A 17,180-nucleotide genomic window follows, 5' to 3' on the forward strand; every position below is an offset into this window, starting at 1 on the left:
CACCCTGGAAATAGAAAAATACAGAAAACAAACTGAAGGAATATGAACTGAATTGGTAAGGTTCTTCTACTGCTACAAATAAAGCATACCTTGATCCGTATTTTGAATTGAATTGAAATATTTATTGCTGTAAAAGGTACAGAGTGCTAATACAACAGAAGAAGGTGGTGGGTCTTGCCACACACCTTCTTCAGCAAATAGTTACATACAGTTAGTAATTGGACATTTGACGAATGAAGAAGTGAAAGAACGTTGTTGGGTTGATGTGGATGTGGTTGAGAAGAATAGGAGAAACATACTGAGGTGGTTTGGATATGTGGAGAAAATGGAAAATGAAAGACTGACTAAGAGGGTGTAGGCCTACATAGGTGAGGTGGAGGAAGGGAGAGGGAGGGGAAGACCGAGGATGAGGTGGAGGGATGGAGTTGAGAGGTATATGAGGGAGGGGGGAGCGGGTTGGGGGGAGGGAAGTCATACGGTGGGTGACAGAGCGACTTGGAGGCGTTTACGGGATTAGGGCGTCGGGCTATAGATAAATAGATAGACATTTGCGAGTGTGGCCACACCAGTCTTTTGGGTGTAACCAAATACCCTTTGATAAAAAAATAAGTTACAGTAGGCCTATGTTATACGATAGGCCTACAGAGGCATTTATTTGATGCACTATATACAGGAGTACAAGGTAGTACTAAAGAAATACACTAAACAAATCAGCCCTGGTCGATTTTATTTATTCTCTATTTACCATTCAGTTAAAGCTCTAACACTCTGGGGAACGTTGTAGGTTTTCTCAGACAAATGAAGTCCCCCATTAATTACTGACGGAACATTTTCTGTTTGAAATTAACAGTAATTTCGAACACTGACTTGTTAAAAACTGTCTTCCTGGTGCGAAAGCTGTTTGAGTCAGCCAGTCATCACTGAATATTATGGAATAACTATATAACTTATCTGATTGCATCACTTCTGGGTTTGGCTTTGATTGCATTATCTCTAACTTGCAGTACGCTTTACAGAAAATATGTTGCTTTATAAAGAAGAGAATCACTTGGAGAACACACTTTATGATGTAATCCACACTTTTGTAAACTACAATTTATTTATAGATAGTGGTGGCATCTCCGTACAACTGCAACTGTGGCAATGACTCAGAAGTTTTTCCAGAACACAAACAGGAAAACTTCGAAGTTAAAGCTTTCACAGGATCTATCAGAGAGTGAAACGGTAAGCATCCGCAAACGCGAAGATCTCCAAGTATAAAGCAACCCCATTTGCTGAAAAAAAAAAACAAATTTATGTCGATAAAACAGTAGTTGTGAAAACGTTTTTAAGTGATTGCAATAGCTCCTTATAATAAGATTGAGGTCGATCACAGTTAATGTCAAGCAGAACGAATCTCATTTATTCCAATCCTATCCAACCTATGAGATGCGCACTTGTTTTTACTCGTCCTGAGTCCAGTGATGCTTGTGGCGTCTCTACACTTACGGAACAAGATGGCGGTTGCATCCTCGGAAGCGATGAATCCGCCTGCGAAAAAGTACGGTTCCGTGATTATAACTTTGGATAATGTACTCATACCGCCCGAGAGATTACATCCGAGTCCTTCTCAGCAGGATGGCCTAGATCAGGAGATCGAAATGGACCTCAGAATACTTGGTTGTGAACTAATACAAACGGGCGGAATTCTTCTCAAGCTACCTCAGGTAAGACTGAATATTTTCATGGCTTTCACGTCTCGTACAATTACATGCTGCAAATATTTTTGTAGGGGTGTGCATCTGTCACTTTATGCAGGAAGATTGGTGTCCAGAATTATGGTGGTTGTATGTCATTACGAGATACGTGGCACGAATTGTGGTGCAATGCTGCATCATGGTGGACAGGCGGAATCCCCCGAACATGATGTAATTTGCCTACGCTTCCTCTTTTTTTTTTTTTTTTTTTTTAATGGTGATCCTACTGCACTTTCCACGTTTCCTACTGGGAAATTTGTTGTATATTGTGTATTTACTATGAGTGATGTTTAAGGTTACAGGTTGTAAGAAGTTTGGAGGAAGCATCATGGAGGACGGAGACAAGGACACTGGAGGTTCACTTCCTTGTTTTTTCTGTATTATTTTATTTGCACCACTGGCGAATTTTAGCGCCGTAGCTTGTTTTATAGAAAGTATGGTGAAACTGCAAGAGAGCTCCCATGCATAGAATTTAGTTTTTTTTTTTTTTTTATGGTAAACTATAATGTATAAAATATTATGACAGTGACTTGGTATTTCCATATTTCCTGGTGGGTGGAATGAAGTGTTGATAGAATCCTTTGTAATTTTATTGATATTAGTGTATATAGTGTTCAAGTTCATAAATAGGGGGTTCCATTATTGTATGTCATACTTTGTATATTTTAGATTCTGCAGAATATGAAGTATTTTACTTTAATCACCAAGCATTATTTTGCTAAACTGTATCATATTTGATGGCAATCTCCTGTGTTATGTATATAAAGATTTGCTCTGTGATTTCACTTACCTTTGCTCTCACATGGTCGTGTAATGATTACTGAATGCACCTCGATTAACAAACAAACATTGCATTGAACTGCTTTGGCACAAATTTTGCCTAATGCGTATTTTAGTTTGCATGCTGAGGTAGGTTATAATCATTGGGAGGTCTAGGGGGCAAAACCCGCCAGTTAGGTTTCAGCACCTCGAGTTAGAGTTCCACAGCTGTTAATGGTTTTTAAATTATGTACATGTGAGTTTGGTGTGCTGATGTCCTGTTTAGTCGGCAGGATTGGCAGTAAACATGCAGCTGGGGGCATTCAGGCAGCTTTCAGTAATGTAGCAAAGTATGTACTATATTTTACTTGTTCTCATCAACATTTTTTTGTTTGAAAATAAAATGTAAATCACATGATGTATGTAGTAGCAACTAAAATTATTTAAGAATGTGTCTGTAAGAAATCATCTCAAATTGCCACATCACAGTTGTCTTGTTTTTTACTCTGTAAGATAATTATAACTGTGATTGCTTTAAAAAGTTACGGAAAAATGTAATACTGAAGATATCAACTGCGCGGCCGTAAGTTTTACACGCCAGTCATGGCAAGCAGCCATCTGTCATGTCAGACTTCATTTATTTGGCTCCTAAGTCAGTCATTCACAGATTGTTTGTTCATTCTAACCTAAGCTAACTGGACAGTTCAATGCAAATGATCTACTTGCCCCATCGCGGTTTTCATACGCATTTAGACGCGTATGAATCACTGGATGAAAAAACACAAGAAAGATAGGCCATTTTATCTGCTTTCATAAGGATTATAGGCTCATATGTAAGAAAATGATGTGCCTTACTGTAAATGTGTGTCTCGCTGGTGCAGGTAGCAAGTGACAGTCTTTTACTTTTTGTGGCTAATAGAGCCCATTAGAGTAAATCTTGCTTTGACTGGGACTAGAAAATAGTACTACCGGTATAGCAAATTTTCGTGTGCTCTATACACTATGTCATGAGAAATCTGATAACAATGCAAAATACGTCAAACAGAATAGGGATTGTATTTAATACAGTACCCTCGTGCCCAGTACGTGTTTGTCCAGTACTGTTCTCATCCAGTACGGTCGGCAAAAAAATTAATTTATTACTGTAGTAAGGATTTGTTGGGCCAGTACGGATTGGCCTCGCAAAGTGGGCCAAATCCGAGTTCTTCTTCTCTTGTATTGGCATTTTGCGTCCAGTACTGCTACCTGCTCGCCCGCGGGAAGGTGGCCAAAACCGAGGAAATATTCCCTCGTACTGCCATGCCAGTCCAGTACACCTTCCTCGTGATTCGTGACGTGTGCCAGTCAAATTGCACTTCCCCCTGATGACAAAGATGATGATGTGCCAGTGTGTGACTAAGGGATTTATGAGGGAGGTTGAGGTAGAGAGGCTTCCTTAGGATCCTGAAGGCCCTCCTCTAGGGGGTTAGTAGGACCTCTCACAGCCTCGGAAACTTCTCCCACTTCCCCCCCCCCCAAGCCCATCACCACTCACCTTTTAAAGGTTGGTAAAATCTTAGTGGTGTCAAAATGTAGTTAAGTTGAATTTTGGGGGGACTTTTTCAAGGCTTCTCTGATATTATTCATTTTTCTCATAAGGTCTGTTGTTTGTCCAGTATGGTAGTATTGTCTGACAAAAATACCATACTGGACACGAGGATACTATATAATGGTACTGTATTTTACTTCCTCAAAAAGTTCCAATTTCTTCGTGAAAGAATGAAATACTGTATAGTATTCACACTCTTATTTCTATGTAAATTTATAAGTTTTGGAATTTACAGCCCTAGAACAAAAGGAAGCTTCACTTTTTGGCTTTCCAACACAACAAAGAGTAATTAGTACCGGTATCTGTATTAAGGCCTATCCTGCAACGAAAAGTATTAACCGTACTTTCAGCATGAGGGAAATATCTGGCTGGGCCGAAACCGGGAGAGGGAGTAGGGGTGCGCTGGCCAGGTTTCCTGAGAGGTTTAACATAGCCTAATGAACCAAAACAATTGTGGGCAGACTCAACTCATTGCTCCCAATAGGACGCCACTGTTGACGCCAACAAACTCTAGTGCTTTTAGGTAACATTAGTGTTATTTCTGCAGAATTTGGGTGTTGTAAATGAATTATGAAACTTTAGTAAGGTAAATAGTATTTTGCAGAATTTGAGTGTCATAAATGAATAAATAATTAGGTAATCAGACAAAAATTTTCATCATTTTTTAATGGGAGCTGTCCCGCAGTTCGTCCAAAAGTACTGCATGCTTCCCCCATTTTTTTATGAAAGTGTTTCTAATATGTTACCATTTTCATGTTAGGTGATTAGCCAGGAAAAGTAGGCAAAGATTTGCCTTCGTACAATCCCAGGATTATTTGTGTTTTCTAATGTCTTTTAATGGGTTTTAAATGTTTTCTACCTTCATAGTATTTCAGTTTTAGCCAAAAATCATGTAGGATATGATGCTGCATTATTTGTGATTGTTGTGTTATTTTTAAAGGATCCAACATACACGCATGGATGCGTTATGTGGAAAAGTTAATGATACAGGTACTTTGCCACATGGGCACAGGTCCTGCAAGTTTCCAATAAGAATGGGCCTTTCTCAGGTTATTTATGTTTCATAGATTACTGTACATACTGGGTGCGTATAAAATTTTAGCTCTGAAGTATGTAAAGACTTGGTATACATACCATCACTCTGACGAAGTTGCCAAAGTCTTCTTATGCACTTCATAATTTTGGTTAAATTTCAGATTCCTTGCTGAAATATAGGATAGGGCAAGTGGAATAATCTGGATTGGTTGGGTTAGAGTAGATTAGTAAGTCAGGACTGACTGGGATTTTGCCTGGTAAGTACAGTTTTGCATTTGGGAGCTTTCTAGATTAGCTTAGGTAGCAATCCTAGGTGGATTATTTAGATTTATCTCCATCTTGTAGAAAACAGGTGTTTGTTTAGAGATAGTAGGGTTGTTCCCAATACAAGCTGTCACTTCCATGAATGTTTTTATTCTCTTTTCGTTCACTCTTTAGAAAGATGCAGTACATGTATTTCGAACTTTAATACTCCTGTGAAAGGAAATCACTGCAAGTATTAGGTAGCCTATATGATTAATGGTAATATAGTGTACTGTAATAGGTTGAGAAATACAAAATATGCTGATGGTACTGATGTACTTGTCAATACAGTATACCATACCATTTTTTGTTGTTTTTACAGTACTAGTGTTGTTGGTGAAATTACCATTTTAATAGGTAATGAAGTGTGTAGTGACAATAGCTATATGAGTGAAATGTACTATACCTAAAAGTACTCAGATACAATATATCAGACTTAGTCATCTGCGTCAAATGTACCTTAACCCTTTCACTGCCAGTCTCATCAGTCAGTGCAACGGGCTTAATCAACCTTCGTTATTGATCAAGACAGCATTACCAAAACTTGCACAGTGTGAGTATGGTACTTAAATAAATTGTACTGAATGATTTGACATTAGAATGGCTGGATGAAAAATGAAAAAAAATTTTTGGGGAAAAAAATTAAGATGGTGTTACTATATGTTACTTTACAGTGTCTTGAGAGACCATTGCACTAGCTAATATATGGAGGATTTTTTCACTCACTGACAGCTGTCCATTTGTTATGATCTGCTTAAACCCTTCCCAAAATGCCAGGACCTCGCCCCAGTCTTCCTTGGTCTGCTGGGCATTCTTCCCTCCACGTTCATACCTGTGACTATCTCCAGCCAGTCAGCATCCTGTTCCTTTCAAGAATGTCCCAACCTTCTTACATTTCTAGGTACATACAGTACATTTTTTTTTTTTTTTTTTTTATCAGGGAATTCCCCACCAATAATTGATGTGCCATAATAAGCCACAGGAGTGGATTTTGGGATTTCAGTTGTCAGTTCCTCGTGCATCAGACCTTGGTCAACATCTCTAGTCCAAAAATTTCAAAACTGCTGGACTGAATAATTGATGACAGTTCAGCATTATGTACACAAGATTTCAAAGGGCATGGCCATTAAAGGGTTGACAGCATTAACTTGTTAAGGAAGTTGAGTCTAAATTGTCACTTCATACTCTTGGCTGTGAGCATAATTGCTGTTATGAAGTTTCATTTAACTTGGCCTCTTTTTAAATCTCAGTTTGCTATGAAAAATGATAATGACAAACTCTTAAGATGGTTTTACCTTGCAGTGTCCTTTTCATAGTGCTACCCGGCTTCTCTTCCCATCTTCCATAGACACCATAAAAGTCTTACTATAGTTTGTTGTTCCTAGCCTCTTACAGCCCCAGTTTCTGGCCAAGTATAGTCACTATTATCCAAGGAGACGCAATCCTACATTTAAGGCCTGTCAAATTTGGTGCAACTGCAACATAATATTAAAGTTGTTAGAGTGGCCAAAATCTTTCAGATGACAGTAAACAGGCAATACCTATGTGAAAGTTGCTGCGAGTGGCCCAATTCTGTCTGGTGGAACCAAACTGACTACCAACCTCATTCTTGTATGTGATTTAGGGTGTTGACAACTCCACCAATAAGCCCCATCACCCCACTGAGCAAAACCTTTATCATCTCCACAGTTAATCTCAGATTTCAAGCCAGTACAGTACCCCTCCAGCCAATTTCCTAGTTTCTCCACAGTACCCTCCTTGGTGTCAGTTATCAACATCAACTCATCTGCATACAGCTACTCCCATGGCAACCCAGACCTCAAATCACACATTGAATATCATGTAATGTGTAATGTAAGCTCTTAATTATTTGTTGTTGGGGATCTGTTTATCATCCCAGTAGAAAATTATTACTGTATAATTTTAAAGGAAGCTGACCTGGATCTGTCACCAAGCCAAGGGAGTTAGGAGACGAAAAAAAGAATAGAACAAAAAAAAGTTCCTGAATACATAAATGTAGTACAGTAATGGAGTCTTGGTGTTTTTTGTAAATTGAAGTTTAGTGTCGTTGTTGCATTTAAGCCCTCAATAAGCTTTTTGTGGTGTTTTGTGGTGCCAGTACATAGAGAAAATAAGTGGTAATGAAAATTGTAACATGTTTGATGTATCATCAGAGGTGATTCAAGTTATCTCCATAGTCACATTTGTCATTAAATTTTTTTTTAATCCTCCATGAATTATGTGCAGATAGATTATTTGACAAGTGAACATGGCATGTTTGCTTATTTTGTAGCCCAGTAGATGTTACATACAATATGGTACCTACTGTTGTATTGTTTGAAAATTATTCATGTTATGTACATGAATGTATTTTCTGAAGTAAATGTTACTTTATACGAATACAGTATAGCATACAGTGTTAACTGTTCAGAACTAAGCTCATGATCAGCTCTTATTATACTCATATTGACCTTAGATTCTGAAACACTCTTGTGTGTTTTTATAACCAGTACAGATACAGAATATCTACTGTAAAGTATAAGACTTGTACATTATTATATAGTATAAAATATGAGTTAGAGTAGTTGTAAACACTGTGCATGTAACCTCTCTGATCTCTGCTGTGGTTGTTCATGTAAACTGCTCTTATGAAAAACATTGCAGTATTATGTGGACATAGTTTCGGAGAGTCCTCACAAAATTTGGGAGCTATAACATCCATTATTGTCATTTGTTTACCTGAATATGATAATAGAAATTAAACAGATTTTCAGTTGACCTGAAGATCAGTTTCATATTTATTACATTAGGTTAATGAATTGTATTGATGGGTCTTACTGAGCTGTTTCTGGCTTGAAAGCAGATTGGTCTGGAAGTTGTTACTTTCGTTCTTGAGTAAGTCAGTCATTTACATATGGTAACAAATCGTGATGTTATGTAGATGCATCAGTAAGTACCTTTTTTATTTTAAAGTTTTTGCCTTTGTATATGTAGGATTAGTCAAGGGTTTTCTGATTATATATTCAATTGTATGTAGAGAATTTTTGCTGCTGTGTACAAGGCAATACTCTACCGCTTTTCGAATATTGAAAGTTGCATTGCCTCTTTAGCTCGGGGCTCTCACCATCCACTCACTCTGTGTAGTGCTGCTCTCGGGTGACTGCCTATTCCTCTCTTCCTTCCTTCTTTCCAGCCTTCCTCTTCTGTCTTACTTTCCTTCGTTCTTTCCTCTTCCTTCTGTCTTCGGGTGACTCTACACTGAGTGACAAGCCAAATGGTTTCCTGTACACCAGGATACCATTTACAATGCTGGGTGGTAACTGTGTAACCAGAATATGGCACCTGGTGATTTAGTGGGTAATTAATGCGCTACAGCTGGATTGAGCCTGTGCAGGTTTATATCCATGGGCTGTTTGGGGTTTATTGCCCATGTAATGCCGCTTAGGGATGAGTGAGGCTAGTCTCTCATCTTAAATGTCAGGACTAACTTGCCTAGCCCAGGGCTCTTATGCTCCTTATGGGGCAACACTGGGTTATATGATCATGATAGCTGAGATGCGGGAGTATGTACAGGATTTTCTAAGCCAGGTTTTTAAATGTAACCACTTTTCCAGAGAACATTGTTTGTATATAAACAAGAATTTGAGTAGTCTGAGATCACAAGACACCAAACTGCCCGTAAAAGTTTGTCTTGACAAACAAGTCTGTGATGCTACGTCTTCTGTAAGATAGATGCGTGCTTACTTACATGGTATTGTTCTTGGAGAAAATGCTTTAATTTAAGCCTTCACTGTGCCCAAACCTTCAAACCTGCAGCACCCAGCCTCATAGGGTGCACTGCCTTTGCCTTCACCATCCCAGCCCGTCCCACCTTTTTGGCCTCCAGTATCTTCCTTCTGCCAACATATACGACACTCATCTCCACAGGGTGTTCTTCTCCTGCCTTGTTCCACCATCATCTCAGCCCTTCCTGCTCACTTTTTTGCCAGCCAACATACAGTATCCACCTTTTTGGAGTACAGTATAATTCCTTCATGCTTTACCACCATCTTGGCCAAAAAAATGCCTGTCTTTTACCCTTCCCACTCATTTCTGTTTGTTCCTTCTGTGAATTTCCAGAAATCCTTGCCTTTTACCCAGCAGGCTCATCACCCACTAGTTTTGGCATACCCAAAATATTCTCTCCCATCCCCTTAAATTTCAAGGAATGGAAGTATACAGCTCTCATCTCTCTGCTTACTGTTTTCCTCCTCTTCTTGAATGGATGAGTGTAAATGAACCTCATTGACTGAAGAGATGTGGGTGGACCAGAAGCGGTTGAATAAACTGGACAACCAGAATGAATGAAAAGTCAGCGCGAAGGTTCTTAATGGACAGTAACCGAAGGTGGATTGAATTGACTACACAGACATGAGACTGATGTGTTTGGGTTAGAATGGGTGTGAAGGGACTGAAGAAACCAACCAGGAAATGAATGAATATGAACTGGGCAACGTGTAGCTGAAAATGCAATTTAATCAGACTTTCGTGACTGGACCTTAAGTGAATTAGATCCCAGTAGACCTTAATGGATTTGATTGTACCTCAGTTGAGTTAGAACCTAAAATTAACTTTACCGAGTAAGAATGGGTATGATAACCCTGAGTAGTCCGTATCTGACGTGATTGGCCCTTATTGACATAGTTGTTCCAAAGATAATCTGAATGGCCCCAAATTAGCCTTACTTGATGTTAAAATGGGCAGGAATTGACCTGATTAGGTCTGTTGAATGTAAAAAGGCACCTGACTAGTCCTGAAGTAGACAACTGGGATATAATGATGTGAATTGACTTAGTTGGACCTAAGGGTGAATGGATGTAAAGAGCACCTGACAGACTACAGGGATCTAATGATGTGAACTGACTTGAAGGGATTTGGATTGACCTGGTGGAATCTGAAAAAAAAGCAAAAAGTGAATGAGCTGCTGAACTAGTTGTTGCTGTATTACAGAGGAAAATAATGGGTCATTTTGTTTAAAAGGCACAGGAAACCGGAGTTCTCTTGTTAATGTAACTTACTGTGATGTTGCAGTATGATTTCATTATAGAAGCATAGCAATTGCTTCAAGCATAGTACTCTGTACTGCATGTAGAGACTCTGCCCCAGGCCAATGAAGACGACCAAGACTTGAGAACCAAACTGATCGCCAAATTTGTTCCAGAGGCTGGTGTGAGGTTTTCTTCAAACTTATGAGTGTCTTTTTTGCAGACTGGCAGTTTCCACTGGACTGCTGGGCAACTTAGTTGATCTTGGCTGCAGGACTCCTGAAGAGCACTACAGGGTGGATCATAAAGCTGCACTTTGAACCATCTTGTGCAAGCCTAACATAAGGTGAAGTTAATGGCTGGGAGTTAAAGGTTCGTGCCAGGGCCGAGCACCAGGGGAACAAGACGCCACTGCACAGAAAGATCAGCCATTTGGTGGGGTATCAGATACATTGAGCATTAAATGGGTATATATATCAGGTATCAAGTACTTGTAGCATTAGAGAGGTTATGCTTGTATCAGGGTTAGTTGTATTGGATTAATAATGCTTTAGCTACCAATGTTATCTCAGTTATTTTATTTTTAGTCTGTATGTGTGTGTGTGTGTGAGAAGCTTCAGATTATGATTCTGAAACTTTTACAGTATAAAAAGAGACCTCACCCTTCCTGCAGGAGGGAAAAAAAAAGAGATGATGATGATATTGTGTTGGAAAGAATGGTATTTCAGGTACAGTATTTACTCCAGCTGTTGTAACATTAAGATAATCGTAGATCTTGTAAAGGCATATTGCCTTCATATTTCTGAAGCAGAAGTTGTGATGCATATTGGAACGGGAAGTTTACAAGAAACCAGACACATTAGTATTTTTTTTTTTTTTTTTTTTTTTTTTTTTTTTTAATGGATTGATTCCATAAGAAGTCTCCAGTTGATAAACAGGAGCTTATTTGCATCCTTGAGCAACATTCTTTTTTCATTGAAGAAAGCAGTGCCTATAATACTTGTACTTTACACTGCTTGTTCAGTTGTCATCATCATCAAAAAGCATACACAAACAATGGCTAGTGTTGCTGGATATAAAACTACCAGCCTGATAGCAGCAGGGTTCGAATCCTAGTGCAAACTGGCGACACTTGACTTAGGTGTCCATCCATTTGTGGGAGGCGGTGGCTCAATCGATAGAGAGGTGGCCTGCAGTTCTAACGGACCCGGGTTCAAATCCCACTGAGGCAGGGAACAGTTTAAGGATTTGAATTTCATAAAAGTCAGACTTTACTGATCTACCAGAAGACCGGCCGACATGTCGTAAAAATACCCCTGCTAATACCAATACACCAGTCCTGTATGAGACAGCCCTAGCATGTATTCAATATGGACGGTGGGTGTTAGCACCGAAGTGGTGACATGTAGTGTTGTGCGGTACGTAGGAGGACTACTGGGCCTTGAAAGCAGGCTGTGAAACCTATGCCCTGAGTCGGAGACACACACACACACACACACACACACACACACACACATACACACACAAAAAAAAAAGAAAAAAAGAAAATCATCATCCTGACCTTTCCCACCCTAGGGCAGGGTGAGGAGTAGTAATGTCCAGAGAGCCCAAATTTGCCCACTTCAATGGGCCACGCTTCCTTTCACTCATCATTCAACCCCCCCATGGAATCCTGGCTCTATCTGTTATGCCAAAAACATTCACCATGTTCTGTAGCTTCACATAAGTATATCTGATAGGGTCAGTCGAAACACTACCGCATTAAAAAGGGGTGCCAAGTCCCTGGTCATGTGCTTCTCCTCACACTATTCATTCAGCCAGCTCAATCTCTTGTCAGTCCCCAAGCCTCACAGACTTCAAAACCCCTCTTCCTCACACACTCATCCACCATATCCCTCCACCTTCTCCTTGGCCTACCTTGCCTCCTCCCTCCATCAAATTCACTCCGATATACCTTTTTCACCACTCTGTTGTTATCCATTCTTTCCACTGACCATACGATCTCAGTACACTTTTGATTCTGTTGTCCACAAGACTTCCTCCACATCTTTCACACATCACATTATTTCGTATCCTATCCACTCTGTATTCCCCATACATTCCTCAGCAGTCCCATCTCCGCTGCTCTCGCTCTTGAATTTCATTTTCGTGCCACACCATAGTCTCGCATCCATATGTTAAAGTTGGTATAACACTCCTTCATGGTGGTGGCTCAATCGGTAGAGAGATGGCTTGCAGTCCTAATGGACCCAGGTTCGAATCCAGGCTGGGGCAGGGAACAGTTTAAGGATTTGAATTTCATTAAATCAGGCTTTACTGATCTACCAGAAGACTCGCCGACATGTCGTAAAAATACCCCCGCTAATACCAATACACCAGTCCTGTATGAGACAGCCCTAGCATGTACTCAATATGGACGGTGGGTGTTAGCGCCAAAGTGGTGACATGAGAGGTGTATGGTATGTAGCAGGACTGCTGGGCCTTGATAGCAGGCTGTGAAGCCTATGCCCAGAGTCGGACACCCCCCACCCCCCCCCCCCCAAAAAAAAAAAAAGAAAAAAAAAGAAAAAAAGTAAGTCTTGTGCAGCTGCATCACTCAAGCCTCTGTTTCTTATCAAGGCCTTCATTGCACCAGCTACTTTTCTTCCTTGTGTCACTCTACTTTCCACTTCTTTTGCACATTTTCCTCTCTGTTCTATCATTGTACCCAGGTATTTGAACTCTCACCAATTCTGGTCTCTCTCCATTCACAGTAACATTTTAGTGGGAGCCACCTCTCTCAGTGACCATCACTTTACTCTTTTCTCTATTTACTCACAAGGGATGACACTCACAGACATAGCTAAACTCTGCACTAGTCTGCCAAGTTCTTGCTCAGTAGTTGCAAGTAGAACTGCATCAGGAGCATACAACAAACTTGAGATATTCCATTCATTACCAACGCCATCCCCCTCTCCATTACTCGTTTTTTTCTTCTTTCATTATCCCATCCATATATATATTGAACAACCATAGGGATATCACACAACCTTATCGCACGCCCACACCAATCGTGAACCATTCAGTTAGATGCCCATTAACCCTTACAAATGCGTCATTACCATCATAAAAACTCTTGATGGCTCCTAGCAGCTTACCATCTACACCATACATGTGCAAAACCTTCCACAATCCTACTCTTTCTACTTTGTTGTATGCTTTTCCAGATTCATGAATGCCATAAACACCTTATAGTCCTCCTCACAAGCCTTCACCACTATGTCTCACTGCATATAATTGATCTACACATCCTCTGCCACTCCTAAAGCCACCCTATTCATGACTCCCTTGGACTTCTTATACAGGATCTCGTACTTTCTCTATAATAATGCTTCCATATACTGTCCCTACCACACTCAATAAACTTATGCTAGGATAATTGTTGCACTTAGTTCGCTCACCTTTATTTTTGTACAGCGGTACAATCACAGCCTTTTTTCACCTGGCTGGCACAGTTTTACTCATCCATGCCTTCTTACCAACAAGCGCTTCATTCCGCTCTCTCCACTGCACTTAATCATCTCTGTGTACACCCCATTAACTGTAGCTGCTTTCCCATTTTTTAGCCGCTTCACAGTGCTCTTCACCTATGCGAGTGTCATGTTTCCAGAGACTGCATTCCTTCTCTGCACACCCTCATCACATAATGATTGTCAGAAGTGAAATACTGATCGAAGACTCTCGTTTTGGTGATTTTGGCAAAGTGCCATACTATACAGTTATTGTGGTAGCACCTGTTTTCTAGGATGGCCCATAGTTCAGCTTCTTGTGTAGTTAACCCTCATGATCTCTTTTGATGCAGCCTGCGTCCAAGTACTGTACTGCTTGACCCCCATGGGCTGGCCCAGACCTTAAGGGCCACACACCCCTCACTCAGTGATGTCCACGACATTGGAAAATGTTTCCATTCAACTTTCTCCCCTGCCTTTATTTATAACTGTATTGTTATGAAATTGCTACGTGTTAGAAATGAATAAATGATCTTCCTAATGAACGGAGGAAAACAAACAAACAAACAAAAAAATTACTGGTACCACATTTTATCATTCACTCATTTATTCAGTGCTGATTTCTCACAGATATATAAAGAATTCATCAATGCTTATTGAGAGAAAGTTGTAGAGTATTTATTTGTGATGATGAGTACTGTACTGTTTTGTGTTTTGAAAGCCTTTGGAGATAGGAATAAATTATGGTTTCAGAGAGTGCTGACTTGGTGTGATATGTTGGTGAATGGGGAGAGTTTTAAGAACCTTTATGCTATAATAGAAAAGAGAGAAATATGCAAAGGATATGGAAAGTAAAGTGATGCAGAGAAGGGAAGTGACCGGTGTTATGACGGTCTTGATACTAAACAGGTTTAATTGTTGAGGCTGCAAAAGAATAATTATGAGTGTTATTAATACCTACATTAATTTGGATGTGACCTTAGAATAAGTCATAAGTAATAGTAGTGGAAATTAAATAATTGACGAATGTTTGTTGAGTGTGGAGTGGATGGGATAAGAAATGCTGTGATTTGTGAAAGATCTGGAGTAAATAAGTGTATGTAAGAAAGTCTCTTTACAGTAGGGTTAATGAGGGCTCATATGTAGCAAATGGATGTAGAGTGATGAAAAAGGCGTATGTGAGTGAGTTAGAAGTTGCAGTGAGGCATGGTAGGGCAAGAATGTGAATTGATATAGTAAATGGTTGTATGTAAGAAAGTGATAAATGGAAGTCAATAAAGTCAGGAAACCGACATGAGTGAGTTGTTTTGCTTATGTCTGGAAGAGCATATGACAGGGGTTTGGCATTCTTTTGTTTTAGCTTGATAGTCAGTTGATGTACCATCTGATAGATAACGTAAAGTGCATGTAGATTCTAGAAAGAAAAATTGTCAGTAAATATGTGTGGATGGTTAGGCCATATATTACACTATGATCCTCCCAATTCACCTATGGTTATATGTGTTATTAAATGTTATTAAATTTGTGAGAAGCAAGGTAGTGGGAGTTGTGGAATTGATTGTGTATTGTAGTGGATGGATGAAGGTGGACATTACAAGGGTTGTTTTAACTTGGCAGTTGATGAAATGATCCTGGCCCCAAGGTGTATGTGAAGTGCAACTGGAAAGGGAAAAATACAAATAAGATTGTGTTTATTATTCTTGCTTTGAAGTTCAAAGGCTTGAATGTGTAAATGTATGGGAGACTGCACAGCCTCGATAGCAGCCATCAGGCAAAAAAAGACAACCCATGCAAGCATGAAACATATAACGATAATTAAAATATGTAACTGGTCATGGTGATTGATTATTCTCCATGTATACATTTTCTGTTCTGCATTCTACCATCCACCATCTGAGGTAGGAGAGATTGGAAGATAATACAGAAGTTATTAATTATGTCAATTATGAGAGGATTTATGAAAAAGGTAAAGCTCATCAGTCATGTGCTGTAGCTGATACTTGCCAGTACGAGGTTTGTTCAGAAAGTATCCAACCTTAGGCTCTAAAAAGATAAATAGCTACCTTATTGAGCTGGGACACTAATCCTCCTCAAAGTAGGCCCCTTCTGACTTGAAGTAACAGTAGCCCAGTGTTCTCTCCACTTCTGGAAACGTTTTTCAAGGTCGGTTTTGGGGATCTGCAGGTGCCTTGTTGCATTTGTTGTGATATTTTCTCTCCTCAAATCAGGAACCCTTCAGTAGAGTTTTGAGCTTGAGGAATAACCGTAAGCCACACAGCTGTATCTGGTTAGGGAGCCTGCCGGACCTGTGGGATGTTGTGCTTGGCCAAAAATTCCTGAATCAGTTGAGAAGAATGGGCAGGGTTGTTGTCATGGTGCAGCATCCAACTTGGCGTATTCCTGAGGTTTGGTCACTTCCACCGAACGAAGACGACGGATAATGTAGAGGTAGTAATGTTTCTTGACAATCAGACCTCCTGGTGTGTATTCATGATACACAACACCACGGTAGTCGAAAAAAAGCTGTCAACATGCGAGTGCATTTCACCTTGCTGTGGACCTGTTGCTTTATTTATTTATTTGTTTATTTAATTTTTTTTGGCTGAGGCAACCCTACATGCTTCCACTGGGATGACTGTGCTTTGGTTTGTGGGTTGTACCCGTACACCCAAATCTCATCTCTAGTGATAATAGTCTTCAGAAAGTCTGGATTGCAATTTACGTACTCCAGCATGTCTTGATCAACATTCATCCAAGAGAAGAGATCATGCTGAATGTGACAAAGCACCTGGAGGAGATACCAAAAACTGATTTTGAAAAATGTTTCAAGCAGTGGAAAGAATGCTGGGCTGTGTGTGTCAAGTCAGAAGGGGCCTACTTTGAGGGGGATTAGTGTCCTAGGTTGGCTATTAATTTTTTTAGAGCCTAAGGTCAGGTACTTTCTGAACAGACCCTCGTATTTGCAGATGTATGCAATATGATGGAAGTAGCATGCCATCTAATCAGCATACAGAGGGTGTGTTCATTTGATTGTGGTTAAGTTCATGTAAATTTTTATAAAGTTAATCCTTCCATGTAACATTGTTTGACATGCTTAAAATAGTTCCATTATACACAATTACCTCAAATTATAGTATTTGTTATAAAGACTGGCATTGAAAATTAAACTGAAAGGTCTTTGTGTATCTCTCTCTCTCTCTCTCCAGAGTATGCTTTTAATCATACTTGCTCAGAAAATGTGATGTGT

General features: G+C 39.7%; 1 protein-coding gene across 2 annotated transcripts in view; it reads left to right on the forward strand.

The window, feature by feature from the left end:
- Positions 1-1,475: 1,475 nt before the first annotated feature.
- The window catches only part of LOC145392259 (cyclin-L1-like), a 60,185-nt gene continuing 44,480 nt past the window's right edge, over positions 1,476-17,180 (forward strand). The window contains exons 1-2 of one of the 2 annotated variants that reach the window (XM_080266725.1): positions 1,574-1,706; positions 10,669-10,791. Coding sequence is in view for 1 of the 2 variants with exons in the window: in XM_080266726.1 (XP_080122852.1) it covers positions 1,497-1,706 (210 nt within the window). In the remaining variant the exon portion in view is untranslated. Of the gene's footprint in view, positions 1,707-10,668; positions 10,792-17,180 lie in introns of both variants that reach the window. The other variant, XM_080266726.1, reaches the window with a different exon arrangement.

The sequence above is a fragment of the Coenobita brevimanus genome, chromosome 21 (genome assembly GCF_032717465.1).
Source record: "Coenobita brevimanus isolate Jiangsu-jjx chromosome 21, ASM3271746v2, whole genome shotgun sequence".
Taxonomy (NCBI): domain Eukaryota; kingdom Metazoa; phylum Arthropoda; class Malacostraca; order Decapoda; family Coenobitidae; genus Coenobita; species Coenobita brevimanus.